Here is a 14,235-nt window from a genome sequence, read left to right on the forward strand (position 1 = left end):
TCATCCTCTCAGAGGAGAGGGGGAAGCTGTTCCTGTCGAAGCCTGGAGATGGCTTCCCAGGGCGAAGTCTCTGGTCTAGAGAGGGCTCATATGTTTGGTCTTCGCCCCCTCCCTGAGAGCTCTCTTCCCAGTCCATAATGGAACTTTCCATGGAAAAAAAAGAGAAGAGTTTGGAGCGCCGGCGAAGCAAAGTAAACTTTAGATATCCTACTTTGGCTGATGAATGGTGTTACAGGGTTAATATGTCACCTACTCTGAGGTCTTATCTACATACTGGAAGTCATGTCTGAACGGAGAGAGAGGATGTTGTGAAAGTGTGCGTTAGCTGTGTGTGCCAGGTGACAAAAGACAGCTGTACCACGTGTACGTTTGTAAACAAAATTTTACTGATACAGTTGATAATATTGATACCGCATGTAAAGCTACCATATTACACATACCTATGGATGTATGAATCATCATGGGCACTAGATGGAATATAATAAATAGTTGAACACAACATCTGTACACAGAAACATTGCCCCAAATCCATAGAAATGTACATTTACCAGTACAACATTTAGTTTTCCATAAATTTACGATTGACATAAATCTTCCAAAATAAAACTGATATCCTCCATTTTTTCTGTCTTCCACTTCCACTGAAATAAACACAAGCAACTACTGCATCTAGAAGGTATTATTTACAGGTTCCTAAACAAGAAACTCCAAAAAGGCACAATTGTCTATACAACATGTACAAAAAAAGAAATTGTCTGGAGCCGACAAAAAGTAAAAAATAAAACGATTGGTCGTCATAATAATCATCATCATCATTTATGATTGCACATAACAATATGAATGTCAGAAACTGTGCTTTGAAAGGCGTTTGCAGTGACACAAACCCTGGATGTGTTTTCAGTCTTACAAAGTGACAAGCATTACAAAAAAGGGAACAAAGAGCTTTTGTTTGTTGGTTTTTCTCTTGTTGTTTCTTAGATTGGTGGGACTTTTTCAGGTGGCGATGACCAGCCTGTCCTCGTCATCGCTGGACACCTCCTCCTCCTGGTCGTCCGTCGCCTGCCACCTGGTGTGCGGCTTGCTGGCGTCCCCAGCCGGAGGGTGCTGGGCTTTGTCCGGCCCTCTGTGAGGAGCAGTGGAGGGTTGCGGTGGGGGCCTCGCCCTCTCCTCCTCCTCCTCCTCCTTCTCTAGCGTCTGTGCGGGTTCCGAGACCGCCGCCGCTGCGACTGAGCTGGCCCCAACGCCGGCCCCCTCCGGGTCGGTGCCGTTGACCGGCGGGGCGCCGCTGCAGCCGGGATGGCGGGCGGAGGGGGGGCCGCTCCCTAAGGGCCCGGCGTCAGGCTGGGAGAGGGGGGGCCGCGGCCCCGGGGGGCCCTTGGGGCTGCCCTGCCTCTCGGAGGGGCCCGGGGGGAGATGGCTGAGCGAGGGGATGAGGGCCGGCAGGGCGATGTTGAGGATCTGCAGCCTGGGGATGTGCGTCGCCTGGGGGGCGGTGGGGGCGGGGCCGCTCTGGGAGGCGGGGACGGTGGCCAGCACCTGCAGCCCCAGGGCGGCGTTGAGGGCGAGGCCCTGCTGGGGCAGCAGCTGGGCGGCGCTGGTCAGACCCATGACCCGTAGCGCCTCCAGACCCACCGTCTGCGCCTGCAGCCCGGCCACCTGCCCCAGGGGGAAGCACGGCACCAAGCCGCCCACCGGCTCCTGCACCACCAGCGGCTGCCCGGGGGAGGAGCCCTCCGGCTGGGGCGGGGAGGACGAGGAGGCGGACGAGGAGTAAGGGAGGCCCAGGAGCGGGCTGGCGTTCCGGTGGATGACGCTCACGGCCGGGATGGTGAGCTGTACGGGGCCGGCCTGGATCGGGACGAAGGTGGAGTAGGCGGCCAGGCCGGCGGGGACCAGCTGGATGCCCCCCACGGGGACCATGCCGTACGGCGAGCACGACGGTTGCCGGGAGTGCAGCGGCAGGTGGCTGAACAGGTGGGCTTGGGCGGGCGCCATCGCCGACACCAGGCCGTGGGAGGGGAAGTGCAGGGCGCTCGGGCATAAGGGCGTCTGGGTGCCGCGGTCCACGGGGACGCCCGACTCGCCGGACGGCACGGCGGAGGGGGGGGCGAAGGGGGGGGCGGAGGACCCGTCCTGGAAGAGGAGAAATGAAATGGTCAACGGACTGCGCTTTAAGGATGCACCGATATGAACATTTTGGCCGATACCAATAACAGATATTAACATGGCTATTATGGCAGATAACCAATATTTACCAATGTCGATATGATCTGTATAAAAACAAGTTTCTATGATAATCAAACGTTATACATACTGAAAAACACATGTAAACACTAGTCTCTAGTTCCAAAGCATTTGGAAAAGCCCATAAATCATAGATTTACCACGTTGTTTCCTCTCAAAAACAACACACAACAGCAGCTAGACAGAAATAATTATCGGTTGTTCACATCCGGCCCTGTTTTGTACATCGGATCGATACCGATATATAAAAAAAATGACTACATCAGCCGATACCGATATTATGATTGACGATATATCGTGCATCTCTACTGTGCTTATATAGCGCTTTATTCAAAGGCGCTTTACAACGGAGGCCTCTCATTCGCCCATTCACACACGCACACGCACACCAGTGGCGGCAGCTGCCATGCGAGGCGCTAGCCTGCTCATTGGGAGCAATCTGGGGGGTTTCGGCGCCTTTGACCCAAGGACACTTAGATGTGTCGCCAGGAGGAGCCGGGATTCGAACCAACGACCCTACGATCATCGACCCGCGGCCGCCCCGCGAGAGAAGAGAGAAGAGAGAAGAGAGAAGAGAGAGAAACGGGTTTGTTCGGTCACATTCATGAACTCGGTATCGTTATCTCAGGAAAATCCCTAGTGAGGAGACGGCAAAAAAAGAGGAGGAGGGAAAAAAAAAAACACGGCTGTCACAGAAACCCGAGCCAGTCAGCTCTGAAAGAGATCAATTCACACTTGTTTTTTTTTTTACCACAAAAAAGGAGAGGAGGAGAGGGTATGGCTGTGAAAGCAGGCGCACAGGCAGGGAGGGAGGGAGGGAGGGGCGGAGAGAGAGAGAGAGAGGCGAAAACGCACGCCAGTGGAGGGGGTTGGTGGTGCGCAGCTCTCACCTGGCCGAGTTTGGGGCCCTTCCTGGGGGGCGCGGCGGGGACAGGGGGGCTGGGGGGGACGTCAAAGTCGGGGTAGTCGATGGACATCTGCCTGCAAGGCGAGACCGGGCTCATCATGTGCACAGACTCGGTGTCGGAGGCGGCGTGGGGGTCGGAGGCGGGGCCGTGGGGGGGCGGGGAGTAGGGCAGGGGCCCGGGGCTGGAGCAGGCCCCGGTGATGGACATCTGCCTGCAGAGGGACACCGGACTCATCATGGGGACGGACTTGGTGTCCGAAGCCTGCAGGGTGGTGGGGGGGTGGGGGTCCGGGGGCGCAGTGCTGATGGACATCTGGGCCAGGAGGGCGCTGGGGGGGACGTCGGCCTGCTGCTGGGGGTGGGGGGAGGGGCCGTGCTGGGGGCTGGCGCAGACCGAGGGGTTGGTGGACAGGCCCGACTCCGCCTGGCTGTCCTCCTCCTCCTCCTCGTTGTCGTCGTCGTCGTCCGGCCCGTCCGAGTCTTCGCCGTCCGAGTCCGGCCGGTCCGCGCTGCCCCCTTGGCTGCGGTCTCCTGCTGGGGGGGGGTGAGATGGAGAGAGAGAAAAAGAGAGAGAAGGGGAAGGAGGGAGAGAGAGAGGGAGAGACGGAGAAAGACAGAGAGAGAGAGACAGAGGGAGAGGAGAGAGAGGGAGCTGTTAGGAATCAACACAAAGGCTCTGTAGCATGTATCAGCCTCTAATGACACAGTGGGACAGGAACATTCAGTCATTGAAAATGAACCATCCCGTATCGCTTCTGTTTCCTTCACAGTCTCACAATTAGACCATCTGCCGTTGCAGAGCCTTGCAGGAGAGGAGTTTCACACTCTAGACCACCACAGGGCTCTGAGCTTAATTGCAGGAAGAGAGGGAGAGAGAGCGAGAGGAAGAGAGAGAGAGGGAGAGAGAGAGAGGGAAAGAGAGAGAGAGGAAGAGAGAGAGAAAAACAAATATGCTCGCAGGGGCTGGAAGCACAGAAAGCTTTCAGGCAACAGCTTCTGTCTTTTTTTTTTTCCTCTAAAATTAGACGCAGCAATTTCCTCTGTAAAGGCTGAGCATGCCGCCCACATGGGGAAGAAGCTGCATTTAGAGTCTAATTAGAGCGTGGTACAGCTATTGATCGGTGGCATCGCTGTAGAGCCTGGGGTGGAGATGCATATCTCATAGCTGCGGAGTCATTATCGGGGGGGGCATTAGAATGCATAGGGGTCTTGGCGTTACCCAAAAATGTATTTTGCTTCGTGCACACTACGACACACACACAAAACATCTGGGACATCCCTTTGGTCCGACAGGAATGTACAGTATTCGCTGTTACCCTCCGCTAACTCTGCCTGGGGCTGGTTTTCTCTGTGACTCACAGTAACAGGGAGGCCATGCAGTCTGAACCCACCCTAGTTCACACCTACTGCGTCAAAGCTGCAGTGTAAAACCTACCTGAGTCTTCTGCGTCCTGGTCCTCCAGACCCACCGCCACCCCCATCTCCATGCACTTCTTGCTGTGGGCCTTGGACTTCATATGCTTGGTCAGGTTTCCTGTGAGAGGGAGGTCGTTAGGGTGGGCGGAGCGGACGGGTGGGGGGGGGGGGGGTTACGTAAGAGACCGCTCTTGTCTCCGGGCAGGCAGTAACGGGTGAGTGACTGACAAAGACATTTCTACAGGAACGTGGGTAGTGCTGACACCGAGCACTGTTGTGCAGTGTCGTGTGGGTAGGCAGGTTGGAGGATGGTGAATCATAATGGCGGAGAAACAAAGTCTTCAAAACCCCACAGGCCTGAGAACATGCAGTCACTGATGTGCAGTACAGAAGTCTATTCATGTTAATAAGGCCTTTTATAACAAGATGATGACAACAGTAAGGCAGGGCAAGATCCAAGCCTAGCAGCCAATCAACGTCATTTCAAATGTATTTTATCTATAATTTGATTGAATCTTAGCTCCTGGCTAAAAAACAGTGTTCGCCTATACGTAAATGTCCTTAATGTGATTAGGAGTTAAAACCAGGTAATGTAATCATAATTATGATCTAATAAGAAACTCTTTATTGGGTTAGGAATTTCTTCTAGTCAGAAAACATCCGATGTTCCCCCTGAACTCTGACCTTTAGTCTTGAAGGAGAAGTTGCAGTGGGCACAGTGATAGGGCCTCACGTCCGAGTGGGTGCGGATGTGTTTGCGCAGCATGCTGGGTTTCTTACAGCGGATCCCACACTCCTCGCAGATATATTTACCCCGGCCGCGCCCACGCACGTACACATACTCCTCGTTTGATTTGAACCTAAATTAGTGTGACAAAACATCAAAAACTTTAAGAGTAAATCAATCATTTGAGTTATGGAATCTTTGGAGATTTTGGTTATTCCAGAAATTGCGTAAAGACTAGATGAAATAAATAAATAGTGCATATTTGTACATGAGCGCGGGGGTTCAGATTGGGAACCTACCCTCCATCAAATATTTTCACACGTCTAGGCTCTGTTTTTGACGAGGATGAATCCTTGTCGGACTCGGTGCTCGGCTGGGTCTCAGCTTGGCCTTTGCTTTTGGTCTCAGCGTTTAGCGATTTCTGAGTGATTAGGACCTGCACAGAAAATGTTTTTTTTATTTTTTATGTCATACAATATCCATATTGACTCAGGAGCAGAGCGCCCTCTGGAGGCAACTCTTAACACACAGAAGATTGAAAGGATAACAATAATAACACCAAATACAAACATGCCAATAACGAGAATGACCCTCACCTTAGGCATGACGTCTTTCAGCGTGCTGGAATACGACAGGATGTCCGATTTCACGCTGGTGGTTATTGCTGGGGTGTAGTGTATTTTCTTGGAGTTCTGCTTGGAGTCGAAGAGGGACATTACCACCTTGGTGGGCAGGCCCAGTGGGTTGGGGTTGTTGGGGTTGACGGCCCAGGTGGCGTAGGCCGAGATCTTCTGGTCGTTCTGAGGGATGTGGAGAGGCCTCCTCTTCATCAGGTAACACCAAGTGAAGGTGGTGGCCGTTTTCAGACTGGGGAACGACAAGCGGTGGCTGTCCCTCGTGTTGACCACAGACACGGACGAGGCCAACTTCACCTGACCGTGGAAGGTTAGGGGCCTTATGGGAGACTTGGCTGGGGACCATCTCTGCTCTTCGACCTTCTCCTGAGGCTTCAGGGTGGCGTTGGTTGACATGGGGGACACTGCTTGTCTACCCGGAGAGGCGTTTGGTGGCTCCTGAGGAATGACAGTAGGCGGCTCGTTTCCCAGCCCGGTGCTGTCAGGCGACATCGGCTTGCAGTCGTCGGCTGTCTCAGAGTCCTTTTCAGCCTCTGTTTTCTCCTGTTGCAATGGAGGGGCCTCGGTCTCTATAGGACTGTCCGCCGGTTCAGTAGTGCACACCTGCCTCACCAGCATCAGCTTCCGCTGTCTGGTGACCTCAGCCATGGTGGAGTTCAGATAGTTGACCGACCGGCCGCCAGTGAGACACGCCACGCCGTGTTCATCCTTGACTCGCTTCTGATGTTTTTCCATAGCGATGTCCAGGCTGTTGGCTGGGGAGAGCATTCGCTTGCTGGAGGCAGTGGGCTCCTGCTGAGGGCAGAGTGTCACAGATGCCAACTTCTGAGTGCAGTGAAGAGATCCGAGCGACGGTGGCCTTTGCTTTTCGGCGGTGTGGTTCTGGACACTGGAAATTAAACTGTTTTTTACTTGAGGGCCAGCAGAAGGTTGAGGTCTGTCTTTGTTGATAACTGGCACACTATGCTTGTCCCTATCTGCGCTGTATAGAGTCGAGAGGCCTTTACTAGGCACAGGGGTCGGGTTCATCTGCTCGTGGGTTATCAGGATCTGTGGCAACGGGACAGAAACCACCTGGCTCTGGTCACTTTGGGGGCCCACAGGCAAGACGATAGGCTGCGTCTTATTCCCAGTGACCTGGTGACCCTGCTGAGCAACATAAACATTGTGAAGTACGTCCAAAGATTTTGAAACGATCTGGTTGGTGACGGGTATGGTGAGGACTGGCAAGGCTATCTGAGTCGCCGGTGTGCTGGAGAAAGAGTATGTTTGGCCAGGTCTCAGAACAGGACAGGGCAGTTGGTATTTGGGCACAAAGCTTCTCTTCTCTTGAGCGTCGGCAGAGTTGGGATCTTCCTTGGCGACTACGATATGGGGGAGAGGTTGCTGTGGCTTTTGGCACGACTGGACCCTGGATGTCTGATGCCACGGGTGCGGAAGCCCGTGGACCTGAGGCTGTAGAATTTGGCTTCCCAAGTTAATGCTCTGCACCATCTGTTCATTGCTCTGCAGGAGCACATCTCCAGAATGCAAAATGAAAGGCTGAGCAACAGGGGGCTTATTGGCGATCTGCTGAACCCTCTGTTGGGATGGAGGGTACACGTTTGAAATGGTGAGCCTCTCCAGATGAGGGATCTGCTTCCTGACGTGCTGCTGACTGTCCGGGCTTATCTTTAAAGACATCTGGCGAACTAAAGGCCCCCTTCTCCTCTCTATAAGGGGGACCTGTGAAGCTTGGGAGGCCTGGGCGGTCTTTGGCTGCTCCATCGGCGACAGCGACCTGCTGGGCGACACGCTGCCGCAATCGAAGGATTTGCTGCGGTAGTCGCACGAGATCTCCACCGAGGGCTGAGTGCAAGTGATCTGTTCTGAAGCCGCGCGTCTCATCACGCCGGGTACTCCGAGGGTGTTGAATGCTACCGGCAGGCCCTGGGGCTCGGCCCTGGAGGGGCTCTCCGACCGCGACGGCTCATCCCGGTCGAAGGACGCTGAAACGCTGGAGCACCGGGAGAGGCTGCTGTCCCTGCTGAGGCTACGAGACAGAGACGACTCCAGGCTGGACTCTCCTGAAGAGTGCTCCATCTGCGCCAGGCGAATCCTCTTCTTCTTCGGCGGGAGTTTCTCTGCTGGCAGCTTGGAAAGACTTTCGCTCCTCTGAGGCCAGTTGAACGTATCGACGGGTTTGTCTCCCGTCTCGGTACTCTGGGTTTCATGCTCCCGGTCTGGCTCCTCTGTGACCAGGATCTCAGGAACCTGGATGTTGTTCTGACGGACCAGGCGAGACTGCTGGGCAGGAGCAGGGCTCTCTCCTGTGGACGCCACTCTGCTGTCACCGCCGCCACGCTGCTCTTGCCCCTGCTTTCCCTGATCCGCACACTTAGGGATGGACATTCTCTCGTGGTAGCTTTCCAACAAAACGCTGGCCGTAGCGTCTGCTTTTGTCTTCCCTATGCCCTTGTGAGCATCTTTTTCCATGAAATCGACCGGCGAGGCTCTGTCGATAGACTCCGACGTCTCAAAGGAACTGGGCCTGCTCAGGGAGTTGGTGTGCCTGATGACCGACGTTCCGCTGCCTTGCCTCGGTAGTTCCCCTCGCTCTTTCCCAGAGCTGCAGACCTGGGCCTCTCTTATCGGCGACAGTCTGGATTCCGATGCGTCCGCGCCTCTGGCCACAAGCTGGATCTGAGGTATCTGTGTCGGGTTGCCCTTGGGCTGCAGGTCGACCATGACAGCATGCTGGGGGAACGTCCGACCCGAGCCGGCCGTCGGCAGTTGGCAAGAGTCGAAGCTGACAGAGCACGGAGGAATGGTGTCAGTCGGGGATTGGTCGTCGTCATCGCCGACACTCTTCATTTTCCTCCTTTTTCTAATGGACGTCTGGTTTTCCACGATGCCCGGGACCCCGGTCGTTCTGGGTGCTACGGGCTGGTGCATGTTACTCTGAAAGACATCGTGCTCAGCCTCCCTGGCGGCTACGGACTTGTTTTTTGGGCCGTGGAGCTCCGAGCAATAGAATTTCTTGTGGTTTTCAAAGTTCTCTAGTTTTCGGTACCGGTTGCGACAGGTCTCGCACTCGTACATGGTGCCTTTGCCTTGCTGAGGCTTCCGGCTTCGGTCCTGTGCGTGTTCGAAGGATCTGCTCCTTTGGATCATCTCTGTGGACATGCCAGATCCATGGTAGCCGTCATCCATGGAACGGACACAGGGAAGGCTGTGCCCTTCACTCGTGGAGAAATCCTCCACTGCTACTTGCCTTACCAGGGTGCGAGAATGTAACGCCGGATTTGGTGTAGACGGGGCAGAGGAAAACACATCGTCATTTAAGGAACTAATTTTGTCATCAAACGATTGGCAGATCCGCAGTGGGTGGGGTTGAGGAGCAACGTTGGGTGGCAGAGCTGAATGTCCAGGTGTTGTGGGCATGGAGTTGCTTCTTGTTATTGGTAAACAGTCCATTGATGGATACTGTGGCGGTACAGAGAGAAAGAACACTGGTTTAGATTTGTCAGTAGGGGTAAATGGGGACTTGGGTATGTCCGAGCTGGAACTTGACCTTCGTCCCATAGGTTTAAGGTCAAACTGAAAAGAGTCTTTGAATATGTAGGACTTTGGGGAGTCTATGCTACCTCTCCTGGAGAGAGAAGTCCTTCTGGGTTTGACACTGTCTAGCTGTTTGTTGTCCACCACTGCCTCATTGTCAGATATCAACTTTGAGATTCGCTCTTCCAGAGAGAGAGCTTTCGTCTCTAACGGAGGTCGCATTTCTCCCGGTCTGAAGCGCAGCTTCTCCTCAGCGGCCACGGGCATGACCGCGGAAATTACGGCGGTGAGACCGGGAAGTGCATTTTTGGAAACGTCCATGTCTGTCGGTGGCGTTATCTTAACAAATGGGCTTGGAGGGCTCATGGCCTGGTCAGCGCTTTCGGAGCGCGAGAAGTAACCCGAGTCCGTGCTTCCCAAACTACGGGGACTGAGCAGGCACTTGCCCTGCTGCTGCTGGGAAAAGTCTGTGGCTTGCTGCCTCTGGAGCTGAGCGTGTCCGGCCCCCAGAGGAGACTTGCACTGTTGGTCCTCGTCCTCACTCGTCGCGTCCTGCAGGGGGGTTGTGTAGTCCACCTCTTTGAGGGAGGAGAGGACCGTGACGTTGGACCTCAGGTTGGCCGTTTGGAACTCCCGTTGCCTTTGGACAGCGGCCTGCTCAGGAGCTGCGTCCGTGACCCTGGGACTGTCCGCGCGTAGCGGGGAGACGTTGGCCGGGTAGACTACCACTTTTGGAAGGGCGGCTGTTACTTTGGGCTCATAGCCCCTCTGACTAGATGTTGGTTTAAGTGCCTCAAAAACAGTAGCTGGATCTCCCTCTGCTTGGCCACCCAGCGTTGTGCCTGCACTATGCAGACTGCTCTCAGATAAAGCTGTTACGCTGCTCTGGGAGGAGTCGGGGTCCAGGTCTGCAGCGCTGCTCTCCCCATCGCTGTCCCCGCTTTCCTCCACGTCTGAATGTCCGCCGAGTGCCTTGTCGGACTCCTGCGACAGCGAGCCGCTCCTGGAGTCCGAGCGCGCCACTAGACCCAGCTTGATGGCGTGGGCGTGGGACTTCTTATGCTTGTACAGGTTGCTCTTGGTCTTGAACGAGAAGCCGCACGTGATGCACGGGTAGGGCCTCTCCCCTGTGTGAGACCTGATGTGCTTCAGCAGCACACTGGGTTTGGCGCAGGCCCGGCTGCAGTACTCACACACATATTTCCCTTGCTTCTTGGGCTTCTGGTCTTTCGCCGAGACGCTGCACATCTGGTCAGGACCAAAGTTGACGACGGTGGCCATCTGGACAGGGTTGTATCCCGGCGTCACGGGGACTTGGATAGTGCTGGGGACACTGGCCGACAGGGACTGGCACGTGTGCACCACGGGCGGCTGGCTCTGGGGCAGGGCGCTGCAGCCTGAGGGGACCGGCGCGTGGCTACAGCTGGACGAAGGCCCGGCGCTGAAGTTCATGTGCAGGCCAGGATTCTCACCGCTGGAGCCGACGGGTAAGAAGTGCTGGGAGGTCTGCATGGGTGTGGCCTGGGCAGAAGACTGCATGCTACTCTGTAAAGGCGACCTGATCCCTATGTAGTTCCCCTGTTTGTCGACATAAAAGGTCTGCATGTGGGTGTGCTGAGGTTGGAGTCCGAAGTTTACAGCTGGCATGGCGGTGATTTCACTGCCGGACTGGGCAGCGACAGGTGGGCCTGGCTTTCCAACGGGCGTGACCGGAAATGATTTTTTTCTCTCGGCCAGTGTGCTGAAGTCAGGCTCCATAGCCTTCAGCAGGACCTCGAGGGGAGCACTGGAGTGGTACGAAGAGTCAACCTCACAGCTCGTTTCCCTGCGTTCGTCCATGAGACGAGACTCTTCAAAACCAGAAGTGGGTCCCTCTTTACCGATGGGGTCCAGAGGCTGTGTCTCTGAGGAAGATGCCTCCCTTGGCTCTAGCCCCTCATGATTAAGGGACGATGTCACTCTCCCAGGGGATGCTGCGACGGACTGGCCATATTCAGGATCTGGCTTCCTGACTGGTGAACTGGCGGAATTAGGGCTGTTGGGGTAGGCGCAGGTGGGTGGCGTGGCTTCCTTGGATGAGGCTCCCCGGGGCGTAGCTTCAGGGATCTTAGACTGCAGGGGCTTCTTCACCGGAGACTTGGGTATTTTCTTCAGCTGGTTCTCCGCCACAACCTTTTTCCTCTTCAGCCCCTTGATGTTATCTGCACTCCTCCTGCTGCTCTCACAGACTCCTGGAGAAAGGAATATAAAATGTATGTCATAAATGTTTATATCAAATTGAATGTCATAAAGGTCTATATCAAACTGAAGTAGATTAATCCATTCCGATGACCGACCATGTACCAAACCATGTCTCCCACAGGATTACCATTGGACATCTTTGTGGTCTAAGGCCTGGATTACACAAACATGTACAGTATTTGCATTTGAACCACGAAAACGATCTGGGCGTTTGTGCACAAACACTACAATACACCTCCGGATTTCTAGCCCGACTACGCAGCTCGGGGCGTATTCCAAGGATTCGAGGGTGGTTTTCTTTGTAGTGTAATTGCTAGGTGCAAATTGAGGAAAATGTATGCTTTTATTGGCGAATACGCATTAGTGTCATCCAGGCGTAAGGGCAACACTTGGCCTCATCGAAAGTGCTACCCATCACACAAGGATGGTTCCAACTATCCCCAATACATAGATATAATTCTCTGCATTTTGGAAAACCCCAACTAATGCAATTTGGTTTTCAAAATGTTTACATATATTGTTGGCTTTGATTGAAGAAATCATACTGTGAATTGTTACCCTACAGTCAGGTTTTTGATGTATTGGAAGTGAGGTTTGTTACATAACACCCCTCAATGCACAGATTCCCGTCACATCAACAGCAAATCAATCAATTCAAATCCAACAAATCAATTCCACTGTGGGTGTATACTCCTACTTGCTATCCTATATATTGCATAACAGAGCATGATAATCAACTTCTGAGTAAAAATGTTTTTGTTGGAAACCTGTCACTGTCGCTTTTCCAACAAAGATAAATGCCTGTACCCTACCTGTGTGTCACGGCTCTACCGCTAGCTAGGTGGTCCGCCGACGGGGTGGTCGTTACGACGTCCCTCCTCCCCTCAGCTAGGAGCCCACTGTTGCCCCTGCCTCCTGGCTCAGACAGCGCGCTCGCGCATCGACCATCTTGTTTTGGGCTCTGGAAGTTCTCCTCAGTCGTTGTGTGTCTGAAGCCACTGAGGCCCACGCATCGTTACAGTATGTATAAAACCACTCTCTCAACTCCTCCCTTCCTCCCTCCCTCTCTCTCTGCTTCCCTCTCTCCCTCATCCCTCGTTCACCTACCCACCCGTATCCTCTCGCTTTCACTGGAATTTGTTGATGGTAGACTTACAGTAAAACAGTCTTCAGTCATTTTTTTCACACCCACAACAAGCTATTTTAGAAACACAAACACTGTAATATAAGAGAATGTTGTCAGGACACTGAATGGTTTCATTGGCCATCCTCTTACACAGTGTCCTTTCAGAAATACAGACGGAGATGAATTATTCAGTTAAAATGAGATTACCTCATACCACAGATCGGCTAAAAACAACACTGTTTTCCTTGTTTGCCTGTAAGCGGGGCATCCTAAAATGATTCAAACTGGCACGGCCATTGTGGTTTAGGTCTGAGGTTTCGAAGACTCATTATTACATAAGTCAGCCTTGGCCTGTCATCATGTTCCTGACCTGTAGGTATTTCCCCGTTACCAGGATGAACTCAGGGTTCCCGGAGGGATCATCCGCTAACACTCTGGATCACCTCGTCCTCCACGAATCAAGCTGCTATCTGCGCACACACACACACACACACACACACACACACACACACACACACACAACGAACGTCCCACCCCACAACAACAACAACAACCCCGGGACGGGTCTGAAACACACGTCGCAACCACAGAAACTCCGCACACATCCAGGGGAGGGGCCCGAGCACGGACGATACGGGACCGTTTAGTCCTCTCAAAAGGTCAGTCAGAAGCGCCCCGATGTGACGGCACTATTGATAGAACGAACTGCTTTTAAAGGCGGCTTGCCAGGGGATTACTGCACTGTGTGTGGCTGACAGGCCCGGTGACATCACTGGCCAGGTTATTCTGAGACGAGGGTTTAGGCCAGCTCTGTTCCTCCACCCCCCACCCCCCCCCCGCCTGCGTCACAGCCCAACGTCCATCCCACAGGGAGAGCCGGCCGCGGGGTGTTCGTGAGTGACGTCGTGTCCTAAAGAGGAGTGTTCCTGAAAGGGCCGGTGTGTTCTGAAGACCAGGTAAGCCGGTTAACTCCTGACCCGGAGCTTACCGTCCGTCAGCTCAGGGCCGACCAAGTTCACAGTCACGCCTCTCTCTGTAAACACACTACGCCGTCTCATCACGGATTCATTCAAATAAGCAGGTGGAAAACTATTGTGGAATAGAAACAATGCAGATAACGTATGTTTTGTACCAAATGAACGCTGTGAAAGAAGATAAGCCCCCTCTCTTATACCGCAGCTTATGAAACACCAGTTCTCATTCTGAACACGATAAATCATTGATGCCGAGTTTTGACGAGGAGGTCTTACCTTTCTGTGAGGATTTGGGATCTTTGAGCTCCTTCTGTGCTTCTTCTATTTTATCTGCAACAGAGAAGGAGGGACACACCAACAGTCAGTCAGCGTACTGTAGAAAACAACCCAGCAGAGCAGCCCTGACTAGTGAGCAGTGTGTGCAG

The 14,235-nt window shown here is 53.8% G+C and overlaps 1 protein-coding gene across 2 annotated transcripts in view; it reads right to left on the bottom strand.

The window, feature by feature from the left end:
- Positions 1-494: 494 nt before the first annotated feature.
- hivep1 (HIVEP zinc finger 1) overlaps positions 495-14,235 on the bottom strand; it is a 48,186-nt gene continuing 34,445 nt past the window's right edge. Inside the window, exons 2-8 of one of the 2 annotated variants that reach the window (XM_084455300.1) lie at positions 14,087-14,140; positions 5,891-11,700; positions 5,594-5,730; positions 5,252-5,427; positions 4,587-4,685; positions 3,135-3,682; positions 495-2,133 (exon numbers count right to left, since the gene is read on the bottom strand). In XM_084455300.1, coding sequence (XP_084311426.1) covers positions 994-2,133; positions 3,135-3,682; positions 4,587-4,685; positions 5,252-5,427; positions 5,594-5,730; positions 5,891-11,700; positions 14,087-14,140 — 7,964 coding nt within the window. In that variant the 3' untranslated portion in view covers positions 495-993. Of the gene's footprint in view, positions 2,134-3,134; positions 3,686-4,586; positions 4,686-5,251; positions 5,428-5,593; positions 5,731-5,890; positions 11,701-14,086; positions 14,141-14,235 lie in introns of both variants that reach the window. The other variant, XM_084455299.1, reaches the window with a different exon arrangement.

Source organism: Borostomias antarcticus, assembly GCF_949987555.1.
Source record: "Borostomias antarcticus genome assembly, chromosome: 21".
NCBI classification, from domain to species: Eukaryota; Metazoa; Chordata; class Actinopteri; order Stomiiformes; family Stomiidae; genus Borostomias; species Borostomias antarcticus.